The sequence below is a fragment of the Passer domesticus genome, chromosome 22, assembly GCF_036417665.1.
Source record: "Passer domesticus isolate bPasDom1 chromosome 22, bPasDom1.hap1, whole genome shotgun sequence".
In the NCBI taxonomy this organism is placed as follows: domain Eukaryota; kingdom Metazoa; phylum Chordata; class Aves; order Passeriformes; family Passeridae; genus Passer; species Passer domesticus.
Window position 1 is genome coordinate 3,836,525 of NC_087495.1, and position 19,490 is coordinate 3,856,014.

The following is a 19,490-nucleotide window of genomic DNA, read 5'->3' on the forward strand; positions in this document are numbered from 1 at the left end:
CCATGTCAGCCCCTGTCTTACCTTCCCTCTGCCCCGACCTGGCACAGCCACGAGCAGCAGCAGAGCATGAGTGGCTCCACTCCATCCAGCCAGGACACTGGAGCTGTGACAAGGCCTCTATCCAGGTAAGGCTTCCTTGGAGTTTTATCACTGCTAGTGATTGATCTCCCAACATTTTCCTATTCTTGGACGACAACAGCCTTCATTCACCATCTGCTCCTAATTTTGAACAGCTACATTAATCTCTGCCCAACTCTTTTAAATAACCAGCTGCACAACGCCACCGTAGCCCTTCTCCTCCAGCTGTGTTCTCCAGCCCTGGCTCTCCTATTCCCAGGTCCTGCCCAAGCCAAAGCTTCACCAAGGGGATGCAGCAGCCCTGGAGCAGCTCCAGGGGGAAGCAGCAGGTTATTTACTATTATTACTGTGAACACAGTGGCTTTATTTGCACAGTTTTCCAGCTGCAGACGTGCGAGTGCTTGAAGCAGCAGACGGTGACCTGGCACGGTGGTTGGACTGGTTGGACTGGAACTGCCAGGTCCTGGCAGCCCTGGGGACACCAGCTCCTCACCCCGGCAGGAGATGCTGGCAGGTCACACCCTCCCACCGGGAGCGTGCGGAAATGCCTCCCAAGTAGCTGCTTTTCCTCTTTTTTCCCACTTGTGTGGCAGGTTCCCAGCCTGCAGCCCGGCAGGGACTCTAAATTGGGGTGCAGGAACTAAGGCATGAGGAAGAGAGAGAAAAGTATAGAGCAGTGTGTGTGGGCTGGGAATGGGATCTGAGGAAGCCCATCATGGAGCAGGCTGGGATGGGCTTTCATCCTGGGGGCAGAGCTGGGGCCTGCCATGTTCCATTATACATTATATTAATACATAGATGTATATTATATTTCTGGTGTTTATTAGCTGTTAGCTTTATTAATCATCAAATCACAGAATGGTTTGGATAGGAAGAGACCTTAGAGACAATCTCATCCCACCCCCTGCCATGGGCAGGGACACCTCCCACTATCCCAGCTTGCTCTAAACCCCATCCAGCCTGGCCTTGAACACTTCTAGGAATGGGGCAGCCAAAGCTTCTCTGAGTAACCTGTGCCAGGGCTTCCCCACCCTCACAGGGAAAAATTTCTTCCTCATATCTAATCTAGATCTACATTCTGCCAGTGTGATCCCATTTCACCTTGTCCTATCACTCCATGGCTTTACAATATATATAATATAATATAGTATAATAGAAATGTGGCTCTACTGCCCTGACTCCCAGGGATGGGCGTCACCTCTTCCAGGACAAGCCATCCTGCTCTGGGTATCCAGGGGTCAGTTGGAGCAGTGCTTTTGCCTCACTGTTGGGAAGTTTTGGAGGAATCCAGGAACATGTCCAGGCTTCCACTGGTGACTTTAACATACATACTGAGCACCTTTGAGCAGGAAAGAGCAGGGAAATGTGCCAGTGAGAAATTTCTAAGGCAGGATAATGTGAGCCCCTAGCACCTCTGCACGTAGCAGGGCATCAGATGCTCCCCTGAAAGGCCCTTTTTGTTCCCTCTGGTGGCTCTGGTGGGGCTCCAGTTTCCTCCTTGGCATTCCTGTGCTCTGTACCCTGCATACCTGGCTGGATAATCACCCTGGAGAAGTCCCAGCCTGGGACTGGACAGGGAGTTTTTGCTGGGGGAAGATTTGAGCTGCCAGAGATAAATCCCCACACTGGGATGGCTGCAGAGCTGGAAAGGAAAAGGAGCCCAAGGGATGGATGTGAATACATTATCCCACAGAGAGTGTGTGTCAGGGAGAGGCAGGTGCTTTAGCAGCCGTCCAAGGGGTGAAGGCAAGCCCCCCCTTCCTTGATCCTGCTACACTGCCACTGAAGAGCCCATTCCTGGCCAATATTCAGCTTTGTGGAGTGAGAACCCGAGGAACCACGTTATGAATGTCCCCTCTGTGCTCACGGTCCCCAGGGCCTCTGCAGGGGGGTGACCTGGCTCGGGCACGGAGCTCTCCCTGTGCCGGATCGGTGACAGCCACTGTGTGAAGTCCATGTTCCCTCCCTTTCTTACAGAGAAAACAATTCCCTGTTATGTCTCCTGACTGCCAGAGCTGCTTGGGATGTCGGGTTTTTGTTTGACACAGAAAGGTGGAGAAGGAGAGGGGGAAATCCACCTGGAGTGGGGCGAATTTTCCTGAGCCGGGAGCCAAGCGGAAAAATGCAAAACAATCCATCCAAGGGGGGAAAAATGCAGTTATGTTTAATAATTATTTCTTTTTATAGCACAGCTCTTGGAATTGCCCTTTGATTAGAGAGGGGAGATATCACAGGCAGGTGAGTCAGTGGAAAATACCATCAGCTCCATGTGGGATTGTGCTCGTAGGGAGAGATGCAGGGAAGCAGCGGGGCTTTCCCAAGCATCCTGAACACCAGTGGCCCCAAGGCAGGGCTGTGGAGCTGAGTCACGCCGGGTGATGTGACAAGTTTCATTTGGTTCACGATGGCTTTTGCCTCCACAAGGTCTCGCAGGGCTTAAGGGACAGGAAAAACTGCAGTGGCTGGTCCAGCAGCATAGTGATGCAGTTTTTTTGCTTGGATCAGGGAAAAAACCCACCCTGAGTATCATCTCTAACAGGATTTGAGTCCTTGGTGGTGTTTATTATTACAGCTGGGTGTGAGAAGAGCCTGGAAAAACACATCCTCATTGCTGCTGGGATGGCAGCCAAGGAGAGGTGACACTGGACACGGCGTTAGTTGCACTGAAGTTTGCCAGAGCCCAGCTCTGCTCCCCGTGGTTCAGTCTGGAAACCATGGGAATGTCTGGCTATGAGGCCAAGGCATGTGGCCAGGAGCCATGGTGAGGGATGTGCCTGAAACAGCTCTTCCCAGCACACGAGTGGTTAACTGGGAATGTTTGTAGAGGGCAGATAAAAAAGAGCTTTCCAGTCTCCCTGTGAGTGCCAGCTTGGCTTTGCTCTGTTGAATGCAGTGAGCCTGAGTGATTGGAGTTCCTCAAAATGGGAACTGGTTGAGTAAAAGCTCCACTCGTTGCTACAAGAGTTTAACAAAGCAGGTCCATTGCAAGATGGGTTTTAAACTGTAGAATAAAAACTAAACCTTTCATTAGGTGTTGGGAATAGATTTTTCCATGAGAGGATGGTGAGGCCCTAGCTCAGGTTGCCCAGAGAAGCTGTGGCTGCCCCATCCCCAAAACTGTCCAAGGCCAGGTTGGATGAGCTGTGGAGCAACCTGGGGTAGTGGAAGGTGTCCCTGCCCACGGCAGGGTGGAATGGGATGGGCTTTAAGGTCCTTTCCACCCCAAACCATTCCGGGATCCTATAAAAGCAGAGATGCAGGGCTGTGATGCATCAAGTGCTCGCAGGGGGTGACGCGATCGGCATCCCCAGTGTGACCCACGCCTGCTTTCGGGGGACTCCCTGGTGGCTTGTGGGGAGCCTCCTGGCTGTATTTGGCAGTCCCAGTTCCGCCCCTGCACAGCTTCCCGGAACGGAGCCGGTGCCCGGGCGGGAGCGGCGGGGCCGGTCCCGGGAAGCGCCGCCCCGGAGGCCGGGCCGGGAGGGCGGAGCGGCCCCGCAGCGCCCGCCGCAGCCGCCGCCGGAGGTACGTGGGGTCGGGGAGCCGCGAGGGGACGGGACCCTCTGCTCCGGGAGCCTTCGGAGCTCTGGGAGCCGGGAGCGGGGCGGGCTGGGCTCAGTCCCAACGGGACCGGGAACGGGAGCGGGAGCGGAGGGGAGTCAGAGCTGGGTCGGGCTCGGGCTGAGCTGGAGTCACTTCCAAAGCTCGGGAAAACACCTGCAGAGCGGGGGAAACAGCCCTCAAAGCAGGGGAAGCACTCCTCAAAGCAGGAGCAGACACCCCTCAAAGCAGGAGAAACACCCCTCAAGGCAGGGAAAGCACCCCCAGAGCAGGAGCGAGCACCCCTCAAAGCAGGGCAAACACCCCTCAGAGCAGGGCAAACAGCCCTCAAAGCAGGGGAAACAGCCCTCAAGGCGGGGGAAACACCCCCAAAGCTGGGCAAACAGCCCTCAAAGCAGGGCAAACACCCCCCAAAGCAGGGGAAACAGCCCTTAAAGCTGGGGAAGCACCCCTCAAAGCAGGGGAAACAGCCCTCAAAGAAGGAGCGAACAGCCCTCAAAGCAGGAGCAGACACCCCCAGAGCAGGAACAGACACTCCCAGAGCAGGAGCAAACAGCCCTCAAAGCTGGGGAAGCACCCCTCAGACCAGGAGCAGACAACCCCAAAGCAGGGGAAACAGCCCTCAAAGCAGGAGCAGATACCCCCAAAGCAGGGGAAGCACCCCTCAAAGCTGGGGAAGCACCCATCAAGGCAGGGGAAACAGCCCTGAAAGCACGGCAAACAGCCCCACAGCGGGGTCGCGCATGAGGGGGTTGCAGCGGCGGGGCCTTGGGGTCACCCCTGGGGACACGCGGGCTTGGGGCGCCTCGCCAGCCCTGGCAGGCCCCGGGCTGGCCGTGCACAGCGTGGGGAAAGAGTGGCCGTGGTTCCTGGAACGATCAGCTGGCACTTTGGGGAGGACCAGCAGCGGGGAGGGCGCCGGGGCATCCCCGCCGCCGAGCCCTGGCCGCTGCCGGTGCCCAGGGGTGGCAGGGGTGCCGCGGAGCACGAGCCCCGAGCGGTGTGCGAGCCGGGCTGCTGGCAGAGCAAACAGAGCCAAGGAGAAGGGCATTGTCACCGGCCAGCTCGGGGCTGGGCGCTCCGTGAGCCCAGCGCCGGTCTCTGGGGCTCGGCCCTTCCTGTGGTGACATTCCCGCCGGTGAAGGAATGGCCTGGAGCTTTGAGGGGCTCGGCAAAGCCGCGGGTGTCTCCCAAGCATGTTCCCAGAATGGTTGTCTGCTGATGTTGGTGTTTGATTTTTGGATTTTTGATAGGGACGAGCATCACTGAGCAGTGTTGGGGGGTCTGTGTTGGGAAGCTGTCTTTGTTGGGAAGTGTGGATGTGTGAGCAGAAACCAGCAGCTCCATGAGCTTGTCCCATGTGGGATGGGTTACCTTGGCTCTGTGTGGTGGATGGAGCCTGCTGAGGTGAAGCTGCACCTGGAAGTGTGGTCTTGGCTTTCCAGTTCCTTCAAGCCTCTCTGGAGCAGACCTAGGCCACTGCCAGATGGGATGCTGGCACAGCACATCCCTCTACAACAAATCCAAGCATCCTGCAAATGTCCTGGCATGAGAGCAGAAAGGGAAACCTCCCAGGTGTCAGCGAAGAACATGTGGGTGTGGGGCTGGTGAGCCCAGCCCCGGACTCGGGTGACTCGGAAGTATGTGAAACACCTTTGATTTTAGCTGTGTAATTACACGGGTTGGAAAACCCTTGGGAAGGGAAGTGGCTGGGGAAGGAGGAATGTTTGGCCATCGGTGCCCTGGAGGGAGCTGAGTGCCAGTGCCTGGCGCCGTGGCGGTGCTGCAGGAGATGCCAGAGGGCCAGGGCTGGGCAGGGCTGTCTGCCTGCTCTCCTGCCTGGAGCCTGTGAGGAGGGATCCTCCAGCAGCCCAGGTACGTGTCTGCCTCTCCATGCGGCTTTTCTCATTCCCAGTGTATTTCACAGGCAGAAACTGATGTCAGGGCTCTGTAGAAGCAGCTAAATATCCTGTGTGAGCAGTGCAGGTGGCGTGGAGCAATATAATCCCCAGAAAAACCTCCATGCATGTCAAAATACCCGTGCCCACCTTGCGGAACACGGCTGCTCTGAGCCTGGCTGCTCCATGTCGCTTGGCTGCCCAGCCTGCTCCGTGGCCCCAGGCTGGCTCTGTGCCCTCCAGCATCAGCCTCACTCCCTTCCTGCCCTGGGGCCTCCTTGGCTGTCCATGGTGGGTTTTCTTTGTGGTCATCCTCGTTGGAGAGGTGATGCTGTGTTGGGGAAAAAGGCGTTGCTGGAAATCCAGGCAGAGGATGAGGAAGGAGGTGCTGGTGAGGCCGATGACAGCCAGTGAGAAGTGCCAGGTTAGTGGCTTGCAGGAAGGGGAGATAATCATCCAGGGGCTCCAGGGTGGGACAGGAGGTGCTTGAAGCACTCCAGAGGGGCTGGGAGGAAGCAGGAATGCTGGGTTCTGCTTCGGAGGACATCAGAAGGGCAGATGGATAATGTCTCCCCTTGTTGCAAGGCTCTGGAGGAGGGCGTGTTTGTCTGGGTGTTATCTGGGGAGAGGTCCCAGAACAAAAACCAGGGGGAGGCTGTGGAGGAATGGCTTTATCTCAACTGAAACAGCAGATTAGAATTAAAGGAAAAAAAAAATCCAAACTCAGAGGTGCAATGTCCAAAGGAAAGCAGGAAGGAGAAGGAGTCAAAGTGCTGGGATTTTTCCCAGGCAGGCATGCCTTCCCTGGCCTAGGTGCACAAGGAATTCAGCTCCCTGGAGAGAGATGAGCACCCCTGTTTACCTGGAAAATAGAATACATCTTCCCAACAACATTAGAGTGGATGTAAAGGCAAACCTTTACTTGAAAGCTTTCAGGTACACAATGTGGCAAAATTCACACATTGTATAGTAATTCTACAATTTTTATAAGGTTAGTTGATTAGTATACTTATCATATACTCTCCAATTAAAAGGTTAGTTGATTAGGTAATAATTCCAGGGTTCTGCAACACTGGAAGCAGACCAGAGGCTTTTTTTTGCTCCAATTTTGTTTTGTCTGGTCCAGATTCTGTTTGGAAAACAGGACATCCTTGTAGTCGGTTCTCTTCTTGGAATAAAACTAAGCAGTATTTTGGGAAACTGTTTCTAAGGTTAGCTTATTGTTCCTAAATGTAGAGAAGAAAGATAGGAAAAGTACTGGGAGTTACAGCCATGCATTAACAATCTACGAAGCTACAAATACATGAAAAGCTAAAAACCTGAGGCATCACCCCAAGCCCCCCTCCCTGGTTTAGCAGAGCTGGGCCTGAAAGCATTGGTGTAGTGGTTGGTCCCAGTGGCAGTCCCAGAGCTGGAGCAGGAAAAGCCCCAGGACAGTGTTTACACAGCAACCAGGACACAGCCGGGGCTCGCCGACCTGCCCAGAGCCGCTGCCAGCGTGGCCTCGGTGGCCACGGCAGCATTGTCCCCAGGAACAAACGGCAATGTCCTGAACACAAACCTGAAAGGACTCTCTGTCCCTGTCCATTGGCGCTGCAGCAGGCGCCGCTTGCATGGGTGTAATGGAATTATGGGGAGAAGGAGTCTGGGAGGCAGTTTCTTGTATCTCAGTGGCAAAGGCCAAGGTGGTGGCTGCTGCACAGTCGTGGTTACAGCTCTGGAGTTTGCTACCGTGCCCTGTGTGATCTGTGCCGCTTCAGAAAGCCTTGGCAGCTGTGCCCAGAATTCCCAGGGACACGGCAGAGGCAGGTGCACATGGCTTGGGAGTGCAAATGCACAGCTTTGTGCAAATGGGGTGTTTTGTGGGCCCTGTCACTGTTGTTCTGCTGTGGAGGCCACGGCCAGCCGAGTGGATTGCAGCAGTCTGAGCCTGGGAATGGGCTTTGCCCTTGTTTTGCAGGAAGTGGCAGAGCTGGCTCCCTCTGGAGTGGGAGAGCCTTGGGCAAGGTTTGAGGAAAACATCACTGTTCCCCCAGTGCTGCCTACAAGGTACAGCTGAGGAGGGGTTGTTAAAAATTAAATTTAAGAAAGAGGGTAAAATACCTCTTAAATGTCTGTAGGGAATGCTGTGGGCAGTGGAGATGTAGATGTGTTCTTTTGTGCTCTAGGCAGGAAGTGTAAGCAAAATGTGGAAAAGCCCTGATAGTCTGCATGGGGCTGTCTCTCCAGATTCCTACTCCCTGGTGAGATGCTCTAAAATGGGCTGGAATTTGTCCAAAAGATCAGAAACTGGCTAAATCAGCAGCAGTGCTTCTTTTCGTGACTCAGCTGGATTTCTCTGGCTGTTCCCTGCATCCCCTGGGCTGCAGCTGGCCAGAAACATCCCTGTTCCTGGGGCAGGGATGACAGGGCAGCAAGAAGGGACAGCAAGAGAAACCATGGCAGGGAGTTGGAAGTAGGTGGTCTTTAAGATCCCTTCCAAACCCAAACATTCTGGGACTGTATGAAAATACCTCCCAAGTCCTGACCTGTTGCTTTTCAGCCCCCACATGGAGTTTTGTGCTCCTGGTGGGTTGAACCCCTGTGTAACACACGAGGCTGTGGTCGTTGCAGAAAGAAGCTCCTGAGGATGTGCCAGGCCAGCAATTAGCAGGGAAAGAGGTTAATGAGCAGGTTCTCCGGGTGGAAGCAGGAAGATGAAGGTAAAGCCTTGTAATCTAACAGAGAGGAGACTGGAATCTTCGGATGGTTGGAGAACGGGTTTATTTTCCCCCAGAATTTTCCAGAAAATGAGTTGTGTGACTGGTGATGGAGTCACAGCCTGTTTTTTGGAGGCAGCTCTGAGGGGCTGTGTCGCTCTGTGGCAGCGAGGAAGCCCTGGAGCTCATCCCGTGTCTGGTGACTGCACCGGGGCTCGACCTGTTCCCTGGACTGCAGACTCATCTCCCGTGACCTGTGACAAAGGTGTTGCTGCTGGAGCGTGAGTGGGAAGGTGATGTCAGAGCCGGGAAAAATCCAAAGGTTGTGGAGGGCAGAGGAGCGTGGGTGCTGCGAGGGCAGCAGGGGGTGTCGGCCTTCCTGGTGAGTCACCCAGCAGGGCCACAGCTCCTCCCGGGACACCGGGATGTGGAACACGGTCCGGGCTGACCCTGCCGGGGGTCTGTGTCCCACCGAGGGAAGCTGCTCCTGCTGCTGTTCCAGCTTTCAGGGCGTGTGGTGCTAGAACGGGCTTATCCCGAACCTTCCCGTGGCCAATTAACGAACCTTCCCGTGGCCAATTAACACTTGGCGATGTCGCAAGAGCATCCCGAAGGCTCCGGCAGCTGCGGGAGTAGGGCAGAGGTGCGGGAAGCCCGCAGGAGCTGTGGGTGCCCTCAGGCTTTGCAGCCGAGCTGGAGTTTAATGGTTTGGAGATCCTGGTGTAAATCATTGCCAGGGCAGGGCATTGAGCAGGCAGGGAAAGGGATGGAGGGGTCTGGTTTGCAGGCAGAGGGGAAGGGGGGGTCTAGGGGCTGAAGCACTCAGGCATCACTTGCCAACCTGATGTGGGGAGAAACTTTTTACAGGGCCTGTTGTGAAAGGACAAGGGGAGATGATTTTAAGGTAAAAGAGGGATAATTTGAACTGGATATTTAGGAGGAAATTCTTCCCTGTGAGGGTGGGGAGGCCCTGGCACAGGGTGCCCAGAGAAGCTGTGGCTGCCCCATCCCTAGGAGTATTCAAGGCCAGGTTGGATGGAGCTTGGAGCAACCTGGCATAGTGGAAGTTGCCCCTGCCCATGGCAGGGGGTGGGATGAGATGAGCTTTAAGGTCCCTCCAACCCAAGCCATTCTGTGATGCTGGGATGAGCTTCCAGACAGTGCTGGAGCTGAGGCAGACAGAGCAGCTCCCTTCCCGGGATACTGACGTCAGGGCACTGTTGGAGCAGCGATAGGAACAGCTCTGGGTAGCCAGGAGAGCAGCTAATTCAATGGAGAAATAGACTGGAATAGCAAGTCTCCTGCTTTAATCTGATTGCTGGGCTTGATGGGTAGCACTGCAATGGATCTGTAAAAAACTTCCAGGCACAGGGGTGACGTAGGAGCTGAAATCCTGCCCACTTCCAGGACTGAGGTGCCTGAGGGGAGGCACAGAGACTGTGAGCAGAGATTTAGACACCACGGGTAGATGTGACAGCCATGTGTGTATTCTGTGCCCACCGTGGGTGCAGTGCGATTTTCCTGCCCCAAGGCCATCAGAGCTGTTCTCGAGTGAAATCTTGGCAGGCTGATGTGTTTGTGGCAAGGATGGGAGCTCAGCCGGATCATCAGGTGAGGGAAAAACTCCACAGGGCTCAAGCAGAGAGCAAAACCTTTGTGTGGGAGGGCAGAGGGCAGTGCTGGTACCACCAGTGGCAGCCTTGGGAACACTTGGGTGGGAGGATGGCTCTTGGGATCCAGGAGAGGACATTTTGGGTGCAGTGCTTTCCACATCCTCAACAGCTGCTCCGTGGGATGGAATTAAATGGGCTCAGTGGATACCTTCCCCAGGAGCACACAGAGCAGCAGCCCGTGCTGGAGCTGGCATGGCAGGGAATGACGGGCTTGTCCCTGCCTGCCTGTGGCAGCTCCCATCGGGCTGGATCAGCAGATCCTGGGTGTCCCAGAAACCCAGAAACCCACGGGAGACAAGACTTTACCCTGCCCAGACCTATGTGGGGCCAGGGATGTGTCCAGAGGGGCTGGGACAGCCCTCTGGGAGTCTCCACAGCCGTGCTGGAGCACGGGCAGTGGGCAGGGAAGTTCCTCTGCAGATTCCTCCTCTCCAGGCTTGCGTGCGCGTCTTTTCCTGCTGCAGCCGCTCTGTTTTCTGGGAGTGCTGTTTTATTCTGGCCCTTGACCCTGCAAACTGGGCGTGCACTCAAGCTAAACAAGCAAACATGAAGCTTTTGCACTCCGGAGGGTTGAGCTGAAGGGTGTGGGGGTGTGTATGGATGTAGCACCACTGCCAGCACAGACCAGAGCCACCTCGAGCCTAACCTGGCATAAAGAAGCCGGGGAGGGAAAGAGAGATCCCTGACATGGCACATCCATAGATCTGCACGGCTCACTGGGGTGGAGATGGGGCAATTCTGCAGGCTGCCCACCCTGGGTCAGGGACCCGAGGCCAGGGAGGCATGGGCAGGAGATGAGGCACATCTCCTGAGTGATTTATTTTTGTGTGTGTATTTTTGGAAATCTAGCATATTTGGTCCTGGCAACTTGGAAAACAGTCAGAGGAGGAGTTCCCACCCGTGGTCTGGCTGGTTGGGAATGTTCATGCTCAACATCCCTGAGAGATGCAGCTGGGGCTCTCAGCACCAGTGTAGGGAGGGTGAGAGCTGGCCTGGAGTGAGCCAGGGGCCCTACCAAGGGCTCACCATCCCGGCAGCCCTGGCCAGCAGCAGCCGGGGGAAGGCACAGGGTCGAGCTGGCTGGGAGAGAGGCAGTTTTGGTTTCTGTTCTCTGGGCAGGAAGGCGTTCCAGGGCAGGCTGCTAGCACCATGAGGAGCCCTGCTGCCTCCCAAACAGGGGGAGAGGAGAAGCTGTTCAGCTGGAGGTGTGTTTTTGAGCATTTCCAGGTTGGTTTGCATCGACAACAGCTCTTGAAAGGGATTTTGATGGCCGCCTTTTGGTGCTGTGAAGCTGTCAGTTATCACACTCCTAAGGACAGGCAACCTAAGCCCTTAGCAAACATCAGTGATTTGATTGCTCTCAAAGGTTGGTGGATATTACAGCTGAGAAAGTAGTGAAGGATGGGGATGAGAACAGCCAGGAAGGATCCAGGAAGGATCTACTCGTGGTCTATCCTGACATGAACTCCTCAGCTTGAAGAGCCTGAGATTCCAGTGTCAGGTGGATAACCTGGTGTGGAGGTGGCTGCAGAGCCTTTGCTGTTTGCCATGCACTCACCACAGCCTCCCCTCTGTCCCCAGAGCTCTCTGCCTGCCCATGCCAGCAGGGCTGCAGCCCCCCTGCCCCGAGCCATGCGGTGACGTGGGGACAGCCCCCAGCAGCCATGGCCCAGTCCCGGGCCAACGGCTCCCACTACGCGCTGACGGCCATCGGGCTGGGCATGCTGGTGCTCGGCATCATCATGGCCGTGTGGAACCTCGTGCCCGGCTTCGGCCCCCCCGACAAGCCCGGCGGCCAGCCCGGCAACAGCAGCAAGCCCGACCGCGGCTCCGGCGGCATCCTCAAGAGCAAAACCTTCTCGGTGGCCTACGTGCTGGTGGGGGCCGGTCTGCTGCTGCTCCTGCTCTCCCTCTGCCTCAACGTCCGCGACAAGAAGAGGCAGAGCGAGGAGCTGGCCATCGCTCACGGGCAGCACCAGGTGTCCGCAGAGCCCTCGCAGCAGGAGGACAGGTGAGGAGGAGTTTTGGGGACAAAGGGAGGGGGATTGGGTGTGGGAGCGAAGCCGAGGGTTGTTGTTACTCAGGAAGATCTGGAGCAAGGAGAGGAAGGCAGCAGGTGCTGAAGTGGAGAGGCACATACCAAGTTTAGGGTTTTGGTGTGTCCTGGAGATGGGAAAGGAATGGCTCCAGCTGGATTTATGCAGCTGTGAGTGGAAGGGAGCCCTGCTGGGGTGTGAGGTGGGGTCTGGGCAGAGTGAGGCCAGGGCACTCCTGACTGGGCTGGTACATAGGAGCGAGCTGAGGGAATGCTGGGCAGGGTCCTGGGAGACACAGAGAGCAGGAGCCTCCTGCCACAGGCCGGGAGAGCAGCCAGAGGGGCAGGAGAGGGGCTGACTGCCTCACTGGGTGCAGCCAAGGTGCCACTCAGCCTTGGAGACTGGCCTTGGAGTTTAGACCCGGTGAAAGTCTGCAGGGCTCAGCTGTTTGCTCAGGGAGCTTCGTGGGGCAGAGCAAAGGCTGCTGCTCAGCAGGCACAGTCTGGGCAAACACAGGCACAGGGGAAGTGCCTGTCCATCAGCACGGCTCCCTGTGCAGAGAGAGGCAGGGCAGCACTGAGACAGTGTGGGGTGCAAGGGCACAGGAGGGCACAGTGGCTCTGCTGGCTCTTGTCAGGGTCTGCAGATCAAAACTGACTTTCCATGTTTGATTGGAAAGTCAACTTCAGAATGCCAAAGAAATGGCAAATATTGTGTGCAGGTACCTGTGCACAGATGGTGGCATAGAGTTCTCTTTGCAGAAAAACCCAAGGTAGCCAACCCATAAGACATCAGAATGACAAAGACGGAGGGGTGATGTCCTTTTCTAATGTATTTTGACTGATTTTTGTGAGTGGAGGAGAGAAGCTGATGTTCTCTTGAGAGAAGAAATCACTGCTGGGCAATAGAAAAGGGTCCGTGGGCAGAGAAAGTGATGATCAAATATGGCCATAAGTCACACGAAAATAAAATCTCTCTGAACTTAGGTGGGGTCACTGTTTATTCTGTCAAGCAAAAGGAAACTGGCATATAATGGAGAAGGGCAAAAACTATTTCTGGTGGGGTGGGGTGGTTTTATTCCTCCCTCTCCATCCCCATCCCACAACCAAACTGAAATGACAGACTTAACTCTTTCCCCTCCAGTCAAGAAGAGGATGAAGACGTCTCTTCCCAATACTACGTGCCCAGCTACGAGGAGGTGATGAACACGGGCTACTCCGAGCCCAGAGACTCGGACAGGAGCAACAGGCTCAGCGTGTCCCTGCCCTCCTACGAGTCCTTGGCGGGGCTGGAGGAGAGCGGCGCGGCGCCGGGCGCGGCGGGCGCGGAGCCCGGCGCCGAGAGGCCGCCCAGCCGCCACAGCTCCCGCCTCAGCAAGCGCCTCAAGCCCCTCAAGGTGCGCAGGATCAAGTCAGAGAAGCTGCACCTCAAGGACATCAGGCTAAACCTGGAGCAGGGCAACAGCAGCGTCCCTATCACGATAGAGCCTCTCACCCCTCCGCCCAAGTACGAGGAGATCCAGGAGAAAATGCCAGTGGGCCAGCAAATGCCTTAAAAAAACATAGAGGAATCTGTGATGCTGCTTGGTTGAGGGTTTTCTAAAACCCACCGTGCCAAGAGGGGGCTGGTGTGTGGGTGCAGAAGCAGCCAGGGCTCCCTGGAAGCTGCCACGTCGAGGACGTGCTGTGGCACAAGGATGGAACTCATTTTCCCTGGGACTGAGTTTTACAAAAGACTGTGGGGAAAGAAACCTGAACACCACAAGTTCTGCTGCTGTGAAGTAAATGAAGGCTGGGCATGCCAAAAGTGTCACTTGTGGTGTTTGAAATGAGACCACCCAGTGCATCCTCTCATCTCCTCTCCCCCTCTCCTCCAGCAAGACTTTTCCAAGCCACCAAACTGATGCTGCAGAAGGATTTTCCAAGTGGAAAAGTGAAATGTTTCTTTTTTCGGGTGTCTTTTCTTTCCGAGGAAGGGGAAGCACATTGCCAGAGAGGCACCACGGCTTTCCCTGGCTCCCAGCTGGGCTGGGCTGGTGGCCCAGAGCCAGCCCTGACTCCTGCCAAGGTCTCTGCTGGCTGGTGGGAAGCAGCTGAAAGGGGCCTCCTGCTCCTCAGGAGAGGATGGATTTCTTGCCTCTGCTGCTTTCCCTGATGTGTTTCGTGCTCCATTCGAGGCAAGTGCTGACTCTGGGGGGGTGGGAGCTGCGTGTGCCAGTGCCAGGGGTGAAACCACTGCTGAGCATCCTGTGCAGGCAGACTGCTCTGAATAAACGTTTTGTATGTTGTGTTTGCTTGTGTGTTTTGTACACTGTGTGTGTGTGTGCTGTGTATGCTCTGTGTGAGTGTGTTTTTTATGTTGTGTGTGTGCTGTGTACGCCCTGTGAGTTTTTTACATTATGTGTGTATGTTTTGTACATTTTGTGTGTTTTTTATGTTGTGTGTGTGTTTTGTACATTGTCTGTGTTTTACATTGAGTGTGTGTGTGTTGTGTACATTGTGTGTGTGTCTTTTACTTTGTGTGTGTGTGTTTTGTACATTTTGTGTGTGTTTTTTACATCGGGTGTGTGTGTTGTGTACACTGTGTGTGTGTTTTTTACATTATGTGTGTATGTTTTGTACATTTTGTGTGTTTTTTATGTTGTGTGTGTGTTTTGTACATTGTCTGTGTTTTACATTGAGTGTGTGTGTGTTGTGTACACTGTGTGTGTTTTTTACATTATGTGTGTATGTTTTGTACATTTTGTGTGTGTTTTTTGCATCGGGTGTGTGTGTTGTGTGCTTGTGCATGGCTGGCCCTTCCCAAGGTTTGTGATCCATCAGCAGATGCTGCTCCATGGGCATCCCAGCCCTGTGCAGGCTTCCAGCAAAGCCACCACCCACAGAGTCCATCAGCACATCCAGCCACGGGCTCCCTCAGGCAGTCTGAGGTGGGATTTGCCAGTGTGATGCTGATATTGATGTAATCCTGGAATGGTTGGCTTGGAACAGGTCTCCAAGGTCATCGAGTCCAGCGCTGCCATGTCCACCCCGGGCCATGTCCAGGCTCAGCAGGGGCTGGCTTGGGGCAGCACCAGCTATGAGAGGAGTCCAAGGGACCAAAGCAAAGATGCTGGCCAAAGCCACCCAACAGTTTCTCTTGTTAATTATTATTCCCTATTGCATTTCCTAATTCCTGTTGTTTTGGACAAGGGCAGGAAGTGACAGGTCTGAAGTGAATGGCTTCAGACTGGCAGAGGTTTGCAGAGAAACTCTACTTTGCAAAATCTGCTGCTTCCGCCTTGAAATGAAGCATGAGGAAATCTTGCAGTACTTGTGAGGCCAGGCTGGGGTTTGGTGGTGGCAAGTGTGGCTTTTTCCTTTTTTTTTTTTCTGCTGTAAAAGGGTGTGGCAGCCTAGGACCAGGGAATATTGATGGAGAAGCACTCATGGGTGACAGACTCCACCTGACAGCAATGTTTGTCCCCTTGCCTGAGGTTGCAAGACCTGTTTGTGTGTGTGTCTGTGTCTGTGTGTGTGTGTGTGCATGATATTAAATAAAAATAAGTAAAATGGGGGCAAAAAAGTTTTTTGGGAGCCCTGGCAGGTGGCAGGGCCCCTGTGGGGTTTGGGATGCACATTCCCACGTGTGTCCCCAGCTGATGGGATCGCTGTGGCCACGCCGGCACGGAGCTTTGTTGTGCTGCCAGGATAGTTGCTTGGAAAAAGGAGAGGAAAAAACCCTAAACTGAACAAAACCAACAGGAAAAACTCACCCAGGCAGGCAGCAGCATGGCCAAGGTTTCCAAGGCTACTGCAGCCACACTGCCAAGGGCAGGGAGCTGCTTTTGGGGTCGTTTTGTGCAATTCCAGTGCACGAGTTGCTGAGCCACTCGTGGCTCAGGTTGTGTTGGGTGGGAGGGTGCTGAATGAGGAGTTGGTTTCTTGGTGGGAGCCTTGCAGGGGAGGGGGCCGGGCAAGGTGAGCCTTTCCAAAGCACTCAGGGAGTTTCCAGCTGGAATCCCACACCAGGAGCATCGGGAGCCACGGAGGGGCCGACATCATCTGCAGGTGGGGCTGAGGGAGCTGAGAGTGAGCATCCCGAAACGGGAGGGGGATGGAGGGAAGGGATGTGCTGGAGCCCTCCGTGCAGTGTGGAGGTACCAGTTCGTGCTGGGACTGAAAGGGGTCGGGTTTTGTGCCAGAAAAGGGGCTTGGCAAAGCAGGAATGAGCCTGGAGCCGCCTCCAGCAGCGTTCCCTTCCTGTCCCCTGCCTGCTCCCAGTCTGCAGGGGGAGCAGATCGCCATGCAGCCCTGGAACACTCCGCCTCAGACAACAGCTTCATCCTTCAGGACTTCAGCTCCCCCCGCGGCACCTTTGTCAACAGCTGCCAGGTCAGGGTCACCCCGGGGACATCCTGAGCTGGGGCTGGATGGGGCTGCCCGGGTAGGGGTGGGGATGCCCGGGGAAAGGTGCCCAGGGAAGGGTGGGTGGGGGTCTCCAGGGAAAGGCACCCAGCAGAGGCGGGAGGGGGGGTGCTGCTGCCCAGGGAAGGCTCCAGAAGCAGGAACGCGCTCCCAGCTCCTCTGGGCGATCCTCGGGAAAGGCGAGGGGGGCAAACGTAAAGCTGGAGCTCCCTCTGCTGAGGAAACTCGAAAAGGAAAAGCACGGGACAGGGCTGCATTGGCAAAGGCAGATCTGGAAAATGACCTTTCCCTCTATTTGCATTTTATGTTTCCTCCCAATCCACTTACTAAGAGGAAAGTTGGGGTTCAGGGCAAACCTAGAGCAATTGAAAAGTTCCAATATTATTTTTGTCATTTTGGTTCTAGAAGAACTCAAGATGCTGCCTAGGTAAAGCTACATCATGCTGGAGCAGTGAGCAGCTGGATTCCCAAGGGCAGGTGAGCACAGAATTGGGTCTGCACAGCAATGCAGAGCCTGTCCATGGGGTGCCTTTTCCTCACCCTGGGATCCCCCTTTGGAGGGGCAGCTTGGAAGCCTGAGCCTGGCAGGGAGGGAAGCACCTCACTGTGAAGTGTCTGACAAGGGCAGGGATCCTGGGGAAGGCAGGAATGGTGCATCTAACTCCTTTTGCTCAGAAAGCTAATTGTTTTTACTTTTAAGCCAATAACCAACCACCCGTGGCCTGCATTGGGGACTTTTTTATCCAATTACACAAAACCACCCAACCCCATGGAGGAGAAGGTGGAGAAGAAGAAGGAGCAGCCTCCACCCTAAAACCTCCATCTTGCTCTATATATATCTATACATTCTAAACCCTTAAACTCTAAGTTTTCCCCCCTGTGATATCACACACTTCTATTCAAACTCCACACCCACAATCCCAGTTCTATCGTTCCATTTTGGAAGCCTCTCCACGGCCTCAGGTCAGTGCAGTGCTCTCCTGGGGTCAGTGCCTGGCAGCACAGAAAGTCTGAAACTCTCAGTGACCAGAGCTCCAAGAGCTGCCCCTGGCAGGGAGGAGGGTGGGAAGGGGATGATCCTGGGGGTCCCAGCGCTGCTGGGAGGGTCAGAGCCTGCCCAGGGCACTTCCCTGTGTGTGCTGATCACGAGTGCAGAATGGAATGGTGAGAGAGAGAGAGAAAAGGGACACAAAGAGAAGAGAGAAAAGAAAGTGAGACACGAAACAAAAGACAAGAGAGAGTAAAAGAGGCAAAACAAAGAGGAAAAGAGGGGAGAGAGGTGAAGAGGAGAGAGAAGAGGACAAAGATGGGAGAGGGAGAGAGACAGAGAGACAAATATTGGGGAAAGGGGGTGAGAAAGAGGCAGAGGGACAGGGAGAGACCCTCACAACACAAAACAAACCAAAAAAAAGCAAATAACACCAAAGAAAGACACGAGCCAAAGAGGGAACAAACAAATCTTTATTATTATTATTCTTTAGTGAATCACTTTATTTTCAGTTACACGTCCTCAAATATATTTCTGTACAGCTTGGTCACTTGAGAGAATACAATTTTACACTGGTTTCAATGCAGATTGTACAAAATCAAGGACAACTCTACACTATACAAATCCCTGCAATACACAAATCCTCCTTGGACAAAAACCTGTGCCAGTTTTTAGAGTGTGCTTTAGAGTGCAACACAGATGACAGAACAGATAACATGACCCTATACAATGTCAATCCCTCAGAACCCCAGTCACTTTAAACACAGAAATGCAATACAAAAGCAAGGGTATGATGGGTTTCCTCCTCGAGCCAGCTCTTATGAGCTCCCAGAGAACCCATCACACCCAAGATAGCTCAGCTACCTCGAATGGCATAAAATTAATGGTGTGTGATACCGCAGGTACGGGGGGGGGAGGGGGTATTTTAAAATCAATTTTTATGTGAAACTTTTTTTACATAAATTTTTATGTAAATTTGTTTTTACATAAAAATTGTAAAGTACCGTTATTTGTCAGCAGATATAAACTGACAAACCCTGCAGTTTCAGTGTTTTAGGCACACGGTCCCTGTGGGTTTTCAGGCACTTTGGGGCCGTGCTCTCCCTTTTTGCGGATCCCGTGCTCCCCGCTCACCGCAGCATTGCCCCCAGACTACAACTCCCGGCAGCCACCGCGCGGGCGCGCCCCTTACGTCATCTCCGCGCGCCGCCGCCATGGTGCAGCTGGGTGAGTGCGGCGGGCCCGGCGCGGCCCAGCCCGGCCCGGCCCGGCCGTGACCGCCCCGCGCTGTCCCCGCAGGGAGCCGCCTGCTGAGGGGCCGCGGCGGCCACGTCGTCATCCGCTTCGCGCTCGGGGGCTGCACCAACCGCCCGTTCTTCCGCCTCGTGGCTGCCAACAGCCGGCGCGCCCGCGACGGGAAGTACCTGGAGCAGCTGGGCTGCCTGGACCCGCTGCCCAACGCGCACGGCGAGAAGGTGGCGGGGCTCAACCTGGAGCGGCTGCGCTACTGGCTGGGCTGCGGCGCGCAGCTCTCCCGGCCCGCCGAGAAGCTGCTGGGTAGGCGCGGGGTGCCGGGGGTGGGGGCCGGGCCCGGGCCGCGCTCACCGCTCTCTCCCGCAGGGCTGGCCGGGTTCCTGCCGCTGCACCCCATGACGGTGACCGGCGCCGAGAGGCTGCGCCGGCGGCGGCAGCGCGAGCAGCAGACACAGGCTGCCCCCGCCGAGGGCTCGGCTGAGCCCGGCAGCGGCACCGCGGCCTGACACGGCCCGGCCGGGAGGGGCCGGGCGCCCCGGGACAGCATCGACCCGGGATAACATCGACCCGGGATAACATCGACCCGGGACAGCACCGGCCCGGGACAGCTCCGGCCCCGAGGGCTCTCCGGCCCTGTCGGTGCGTCTGACCCCATTAAAATGTTACCTCTGCACCGTGTGCTGCTGCTTTCTCCAGACTCCTGTCAGTTCCCGTTGCACCCGTGGTGCCGAGCAGAGGATTTGCTGCCCCGATGCAGCTGCAGGAGCGGTGCAGGAGGCAGTTCCCAGGTGCTGTGCCTGCAGCAGTGGCACATCCTCTGCCTTTGGCCAGCTCCTCTTGCCAGTTCTGCCTCCTGGCTGTGATTTACTGTAACAGAGCAGTGGGTCGGGGCAGGCT

General features: G+C 55.4%; 2 protein-coding genes across 3 annotated transcripts; both read left to right on the top strand.

Annotated features, from left to right (window-relative positions):
- Positions 1-3,356: 3,356 nt before the first annotated feature.
- Positions 3,357-14,232, top strand: TMEM51 (transmembrane protein 51). The gene is made up of 3 exons (XM_064397454.1): positions 3,357-3,603; positions 11,491-11,920; positions 13,089-14,232. The coding sequence occupies exons 2-3, from the start codon at positions 11,574-11,576 to the stop codon at positions 13,498-13,500; spliced, it is 759 nt and encodes a 252-aa protein (XP_064253524.1). The 5' UTR covers positions 3,357-3,603; positions 11,491-11,573; the 3' UTR covers positions 13,501-14,232.
- Positions 14,233-16,177: 1,945 nt separating this feature from the next.
- Positions 16,178-19,264, top strand: MRPS16 (mitochondrial ribosomal protein S16). Of its 2 annotated transcripts, none has more exons than XM_064397452.1 (5): positions 16,178-16,318; positions 16,757-16,828; positions 18,422-18,566; positions 18,639-18,896; positions 18,960-19,264. In XM_064397452.1, exons 3-5 carry the CDS (start codon positions 18,554-18,556, stop codon positions 19,097-19,099), a joined length of 411 nt encoding a protein of 136 aa, XP_064253522.1. In that variant the 5' UTR covers positions 16,178-16,318; positions 16,757-16,828; positions 18,422-18,553; the 3' UTR covers positions 19,100-19,264. The 2 variants fall into 2 exon arrangements, with proteins under 2 accessions (XP_064253522.1, XP_064253523.1); XM_064397453.1 differs by having other exon boundaries at positions 16,208-16,318; positions 18,383-18,566.
- The last annotated feature ends 226 nt before the right edge of the window (positions 19,265-19,490 follow it).